At 46.7% G+C, this 7,500-nt stretch overlaps 1 protein-coding gene across 1 annotated transcript in view; it reads left to right on the top strand.

The window, feature by feature from the left end:
- iqch (IQ motif containing H) overlaps positions 1-7,500 on the top strand; it is a 37,648-nt gene that overhangs the window by 17,886 nt on the left and 12,262 nt on the right. The window contains exon 14 of the mRNA XM_076298491.1: positions 6,929-7,049. Within this exon, the coding sequence (XP_076154606.1) occupies positions 6,929-7,049 (121 nt within the window). The remainder of the gene's footprint in view (positions 1-6,928; positions 7,050-7,500) is intronic.

Here is a 7,500-nt window from a genome sequence, read left to right as displayed (position 1 = left end):
CCAAAGAGAACAGCAATAATAAACAACAATGTCAATTCAATCAATAGCCTGATGAAAATAAATAAATACTATAATATACAAACCATAACGCATAAGAAACGCTTAATAAACTAAGTGCATGTTGAACAGATGCCTTTAGACCCCTCTTGAAAGACCCGAAACTATCACAGGTACGGAGAGCACTGGGCAACTCATTCCACCAACAATGAACCACTGAGGAAAAGAAATTTAGGTCTTGAATTTGACCTAGCGTTTATGGCTGGTTGACACGACAGACACTCATCAGAAGACCGTGGTGGGCAGTTGGGGATGTATATCTTGATCATTGAATTAAAATAACAGGGAGCAAATCCAGTCAGTGTCCTATAGGCCAAAGTGAGAGATTTAAATTGAATTCTGACCACTATAGGGAGCCAGTGGAGAGAAACTAGGAGAGGAGTTACATGTGTCCTCTTTAGCTGATTGAAGACCAGGCGTGCTCCAGCATTCTAAATCAGCTGTAATGATCTTATTACACAAGCGGGTAAGCCAGCTAATAGTGAATTACAATAGTCCAGCTTGGAGATGACCATGGCCTGTACAAGAAGTTGTGTGGAATCTTGTCAGATAAGGTCTGATCTTCCTAATGTTGTAAAGGATAAACCGACATGATTTTGCAATTGAGGCTACATGCTCAGAGAAGTTAAGTCGGTCATCAATTACGAAGCCCAAGTTACGTGCCGATCTAGTTGGGGTCAGTGAAGATGAGTCAAGCTGGATGTTAATCTGTTGGGGAATAGCTATTTTAGCTGGAACACCAGAAGCTCAGTTTTTGAGAGATTAAGCTGAAGATACCGATCTTTCATTCAGACAGAAATATACTTAAGGCATGCATAGTATAGCAATGATAGTCAAATCCATGGGAGCGAATGGTCACACCTAAGGAAGTGGTGTAAATAGAGAAAAGCAGGGGCCCTAATACTGATACCTGAGGCACACCTGTGGTGAGGTCATGAGACTTTGATACCTGTCCCTGCCAAGACACGCTGAAAGAACGCCCTTTAAGGTATAATTCAAACCAGTCAAGAGCTTTCCCATAAATTCCCAGTTCAGATAGTGTAGAAAGGACAATGTCATGGTTAACATTATCAAAGGCTGCAGATAAATCTAGTAGAATTAATACTGATGACTGAGCAGAGGACTTAGCTACTCTCAATGCTTCAGTCACAGACAGAAGAGCAGTTTCAGTAGAATGACCACTCTTGAAACCAGACAGCATACTGTAGGATCTAGTAGGTTATTCTGATAAAGGAAGTCACACACTTGCTTGAAGACCACTTTCTCCAAAACCTTTGACAAAAAAAGGAAGAAGGGAGACGGGTCTGAAGTTCTTCAACTCAGTTGGATTAAGTGTACTTTTCTTTCGTTGATGTACCATTGAATTGGCAGTCTCACTCATCACCGAGGTCTTCAGGTCAGACGCTCGTCTTTGAAGGGTTATAATGCTAACACACCTCATAGGTATGTGTGTGTGTGTGTGTGTGTGTGAGAGAGAGAGAGAGTGTGTGTGAGGGTGTGGGCTTCAGGTCAGATACTCATCTCTGAAGGTTTATTATGCTAACACACCCCTAAGGGCAGACTGTTCAGGGCCGTCTGAGCTCATGTCAGAGGAGTATCTGACTAATAAAGCCCCACAAACAGCTCTGACTGAAGACTGAATGAAACCTACGGTGTGTGTGGTGTCAGCAGCAGACCTACATGTCTTTAATAATAGGCCCCAACCTGTCTGATGGTGAGATGAAGGGTCCTGTGGTACTGTGTGTTCCAGTCCATCTATTTCACTCAGACCTGAACATGTAGGGAGGACACGCTAATTTAGCTCAGCTCAGCCTCTTTAGTCAGTGTGTGTCAGTTTGGGTATGCCCCATTGAGCGCAGACGCAGACGCAATGACAGAGTGGTTAACCAAGCATTACAGCTGAACTCCGTGTACTCCGAGTCTAGGCATCATGAAAAGCCCAGGGGAGGAATGAGGAGCCAAGCCCACACACATGTAGATCCATGCCCGTGGCACACTCTGTTCTGTCTTCAAACTAGTTCTGCTCGCTAATGAAGCAAAACAAATGGGTAGACTAGCCCGTGAGCTTACACCTTACCTACCTGATTGGACCCTTTTAAAATGACATTCTCTGAGCATCAGAGGCCTGTTCAGCTGTCTATCATCAGAGCATGGTGATCTGTCTGCATGCCTAACATGCTTTCATTTAAAAAAATATTTTTGTTTGAATATGATTATGATCAGGATAAGGATATGATAGGAGAGTGACGATTGACAGGAAGTGAGTTGTGTAGAGAGGCGGTGGTGGGACCGGAGAATGACCACAGGGATTGGGGAATGACCCAGAAAATTTAACCCAGGGCCCCCATGGGCGCATGGACCCCGTGTGTGTTTGTGATGATGCCACTTGCACCACAGCTCTCCCCTTTTGTGTTTAATGTCCGGCTGGAACAGCGAGTGACCAAGGTCACTCTGATGAGCTACTGACCCACCTGATATAGGCACCTGCACACAATGCGACGTGGCCAGGCAATATGCTATTTGGTGCCCAGTGAACACATTATTGGCACTTTGAAGTGCTTTCTAATGCTTGTTAATGCCTCTATTTCTTTTAATGTTTGCTATGATTGTGTCGGTGGTGGATGTTGTGTGCCTGGCAGGGAGAGGTGCATTGACTCGATAAGTGTTGCAATAATAATCAACCACAGCTTCAGGGCCAGCAGGGCCTCCCTCACTGGCTCGCACAGGAACCTTTGATTTTTTGTCACGAGGTAATGACTGCGTCTCTCTGTTGCACAGTATGCCTTGTGTCAACTAATTATGGGCTAATCATTATGTGCGGGGGTGTACCAACACTCTTACCTTTGGAGCTTTTCATTTTGCACTGACCTGGAGGTGTGTGTGTGTGTGTGTGTGTGTGTGTGTGTGCCTCAGCTTGCTTTGTTTTGTTTGTTTTGTTCACTTTGTGGTCTGTGTGTGTTCATTGTTCTGTTTTATTTATTTGTCGTAGAGGTGTTTGACACATTTATACGTTTTACTGTGTGAGTGTGTGTGTCTTTATTGTCTGTGTGGCCGTTCATTTAATGTGTAGGGGTGTGTGTATGACTGTCTGCAGTTGAATGTCTCTTGTGCACTCTGTGTGTGTGTGTGTGTGTGTGTGTGTGTGTGTTGTGTGTAATGCGTTAGATGGCTCTACTGACGGTGACAGTGGCGAGGCGAGAATGCTTGTTGAGGCCCAGTCCAGTTGGGTTCCATAATGGCGTTGGCTCTGAGGGTCTTAATAGGGGGCTCTTCACCACCTGGGCTCCCAGCCAGAGTGCAATGGACGGGGGGGCGGGGGGGGGGGCTCCAACACGCCGTGCCCCCCCCCACCCCTCCGGGCTACCAGGGCCATATGGACACAATGCTGCAACGGGTCTCTTTTTCTCTCTCAAGCGCCGCCATCTCTGAAAAGCCTCCACCAAGTCGCCAACAAAGACAGGGGCGCAGAGGTGACCTCTTCATGTCATCCATTTTCTGCAGCTTCTCTCTCATTCATAGTCCATTTTTTCATTCCCAAGCTTTGCTCCAGATTGTTTTCATTTCACTGAATCCAAATGGTGATGAGTGAGATGGCTGTGGTCTTGCTTTTGTTTGCTAGGAAACAGCAGCTCCTTTGAATATTTCATGTGCTGAGTGTCTTGCTTTTCATCTTCATGATCACAGTCACTTAAATAGAACAATTGAAAGATTGCAGTTTTTATTTTATTATTATTCTTAATGTTTCCAGCACTGGTTTAGATTGAGTATGTAGGCAGAGACACATTAGAGTCAGTAATACTTTGACCAATGTGTGTGTGTGTGTTGCACAGAGACATCTTAATCACAGTGACAGCAGTGGGAAGCGGGCAGTCTGCATCTGTCGAATTGCGTGTTTGTAAAAAAAAAACCGGTACAGTTTGTGTTTGTGTCGTAAACTTTACAAATGCCTCTCACGACACTAATTATCTGGACCGCACACAGTAATGATTCAGCGAAGCTTCTCATCCCCCGTCGTCCACGGTTGTATGTCAGAGGCTCTAAAAGCGCTTCTCCGGGGAGCCGTGTGTTTGCAACGCACTTACATCCCATAATATCTCAGGTCATCGTCGTCCCTGGTTGCAGCAGGGCAGGAGGATGGCTCCCCCGCCACTCGCCAAGCGGTGTGCAGATTGTTTAATTATTGATTGTGCTGGGAGAGCCGGCTCGGATGCAGAGGAGAGAATAGCCGCAGTCCCTTGTGGTCGGGGAGAATAATGCCCAGGCAGGATGCCCCGAGGCAGGGTGAGGAGGGAGCCTGGGGGGGGTCAAGCTGGGGAGGCCCGCTCGGAGCCTTTAACTCTCTGCTCCAGGGCAGAGGTTAAAGACGCAGGGGGTCCCAGACCATTTAAGAGTGGATGGAGCTATATGCAAAGCATTACACACTAAACAATCACACACACATGCTTGTGCTCACGCTTACAAATACAAACACACAAAGATAGAAACATATAGAGACATACATGCACTCACACAGACACATACACACACACACATACACACACACACACACACACACACACACACACACACACACACACACACACGCACACACACACACACACACACACACACACACACACACATTTAAGGCTATAAGACACTGACAATTTCTCTAAAAAAATAATACATAATAAAACAAGATGGAAACATTTCTTTGAGTCTTCGCAAGAAGCTTTCATCTTGTTTGTGTCTGTGTGTAATTGTATCAATTGACACATTTGAAAATATATTCGCCACTGTTTGTGATGATGCTATGCTGTTCCTGCTATAGTTGGTCATTAGAGATTAGTTTTCCTGTTCTAGGAGCCTTTGTCTTAGCAGCCCTTCTCCATCTCCCAGCGCTGCTGTGGAGAGGAGAGGAGAGGAGAGAGAAAGGGAGCGGAGAGGAGAGAAGAGAGGAGTGGAGAGGAGAGGGGTGGAGAGGAGAGGAGAGAAAGGGAGAGGAGTGGAGAGGAGAGAAAGGGAGAGGAGAGGAGAGTAGATGAGAGAGGAGAGGAGTGGAGATGAGAGGAAAGAGGAGGAGAGAGGAGAGGAAAGGAGAGGAGTGGAGTAGAGAGGAGAGGAGAGGAGAAGAGAGGAGTAGAGAGGAGAGGAGTGGAGGAGAGGAGAAGAGAGGAGTAGAGAGGAGGAGTGGGCTCCACTGCTCCAGAAACAGCCCTTCCTGACTACTGCTGCTTTTATCCTCCTGAATGGCAGCCATGTTGCTGCCTCATAGATTCCGATGGCACTAACGCCGCATCCCGCACTTCAGCATGGGCTGCACACTGTTTAAGAGTGCGTCTGATTTATTTAGTTTGTGCATCCCATAATAGTGTGCGGTGGCAGCCGGCGAGCAGAGGCCCACATATCAGTTTTCTTTATCGTCCGATAGCTCATCTTTATGTGGAGGCCTCGCTCACATCCCCTCGCATAGCGCCGCCGCCCGCGTTCTTAAGTCCAAATAAAACACCACGCAAGGCGCCTCATTTTCTCTCTCTCTCTCTCTTTCCCCCCCTCTGTCTCCATCTCTCCTCCCTCTCTCCCTCCGCCCCCCGCCCCTCATCCCCGCTGTTCTTCCCGATGCGCGTTGGCAAACTCGGCGCGCGGGTGCGGGCGGCGAGCGCAGCTCGTCCGAGGGGAACGACGGGGCCGTTTGCTTTACACTTTTTGCCGCACCATTGTGTGCCTCATGGCTTGTGTCGGGGCGGAATCACTGTGCAGCGATTGACCTCGCTTCTTACACTACTTGAATATGATGATGGCTGTTTCATGACTGGAATATCAAAACGGCCTAATCTGTCTCTCCCTAGACTCTCTCCTCTCCTCTCTTCTCTCTCCTCTCCTCTCCTCCCCTCCCCTCTCCTCTTGTCTCACAATATGAGAACCAGTGAGAAGGAAACAACAAAAGAGAGGAAAAAAGATGAAGATGCTCCTCTTTGTTTCTGTGTTTATATTGTTTTTTTGGTTTTTTTGGTTTTGTTTTGTTTTTAAATGGATCTGGGCGTTTGGCTCATCTCACAGTGTTGACACTCAAATGGAATTAATTCAACCGCTTCTGTTTTCTTCTCCTCTCAAACTCAGAGCAATCTTTTTTTTGTCAACAAAAAGACGAGAAGGGTTCATCCAGTTTTCCCATCCTTTCACAGATAGTGCCTTTTCACAGATCAACTAAATGAAGGTGTTGCACTGCCCACCGTATCAGACCAAACAACCAGACAATCCTTTTCATACAGTGCTGTAAACAATACAATTAGGGCCAGCCATCTTAAGTTGGAGGCCAGTTTTAGTTATTCTGGTCAGATTAATTACACAGACACAAACAGTGTGTGTGTGTGTGTGTGTGTGTGTGTGTGTGTTTTGTTCATCTGTGCTCAAAGAGAGCAGCAGCAGCAGCCTCTTCTCAATTATCATCAACAGGTTCAGAGCAACACTGAGAGCCTCAAGTCAAACTCAGCAGTTAACAGAATAATTAAGTGGCCCAGCCGTGATGGCGTTCCCTAGTCACAGAAACAAGAGTGCCATTGATCAGCAGCAACTTCTGATTGATTGGCTGATTGATCTGCGTGTGGTCCTGCTCATCAGGGGTGTGTGTGTGTGTGTGTGTGTGTGTGTGTGTGTAGGAGGGTTCACAGGGCTGGTATCGGAGGCAGGTGTGGGGTCTATAGCTGCAGGTTAAACCCATTAGACCACTGTGATGTGGGGATAATGGGCTGTCAATCACCCACGCTGACACAACACAATACAATACAACACAACACATGCACACACACATTTGAGAGTTACATTTGTCTTTTAGACTGACGTGCACACAAAAAAACACATAATCGTAATGTGTGTCTGTGTGTATGTGCAGGAAGAGGTTCTTAATAAGTTTCTGGAGGAGGTCCCTCAGCTGTTGGCACGGCACGCCCGACCCACAAACACAAGAGTGTTCCACACCTGGGCCCAGTTCCTGGACCACTTTCTCAGATACGGTCAGAGCATCGTCCATCTCCCAGCCCGTCTTACTGATCAAGCACGACTCTATCTGCCACGACTCTATCTGCCACAACTCTATCTGCCACGACTCTTGTTATGACTCTATCTGCCACGACTCTATTCGCCACAACTCTATCTGCCACGACTCTATCTGCTACGACTCTATCTGCCACAACTCTATCTGCCACGACTCTATCTGCCACAACTCTATCTGCTACGACTCTATCTGCTATGACTCTATCTGCCACAACTCTATCTGCCACGACTCTATCTGCTACGACTCTATCTCTATCTATCTTCCTTTTCTTTTTTACTCTGCATTCTCTTCTTTCTGCATTCTCTTCTTTAGGAAGTAGTCGTCTAGTCGTCCACTCCAATCTTCTTCACTCTTCTCTCACACATTCTTTCATTCTCTTTCTTTCTCTGTTTAACTCTTTCCCTCCTTCT

The sequence above is a fragment of the Alosa pseudoharengus genome, unplaced genomic scaffold (genome assembly GCF_046254945.1).
Source record: "Alosa pseudoharengus isolate Yale_2024_CS ecotype anadromous, Long Island Sound unplaced genomic scaffold, YU_APseudo_1.1 YU_APseudo_1.1_scf_10, whole genome shotgun sequence".
In the NCBI taxonomy this organism is placed as follows: domain Eukaryota; kingdom Metazoa; phylum Chordata; class Actinopteri; order Clupeiformes; family Clupeidae; genus Alosa; species Alosa pseudoharengus.
The sequence above is the reverse complement of the archived record's forward strand: the minus strand, read 5'-3'. Positions and strand labels throughout refer to the sequence as shown.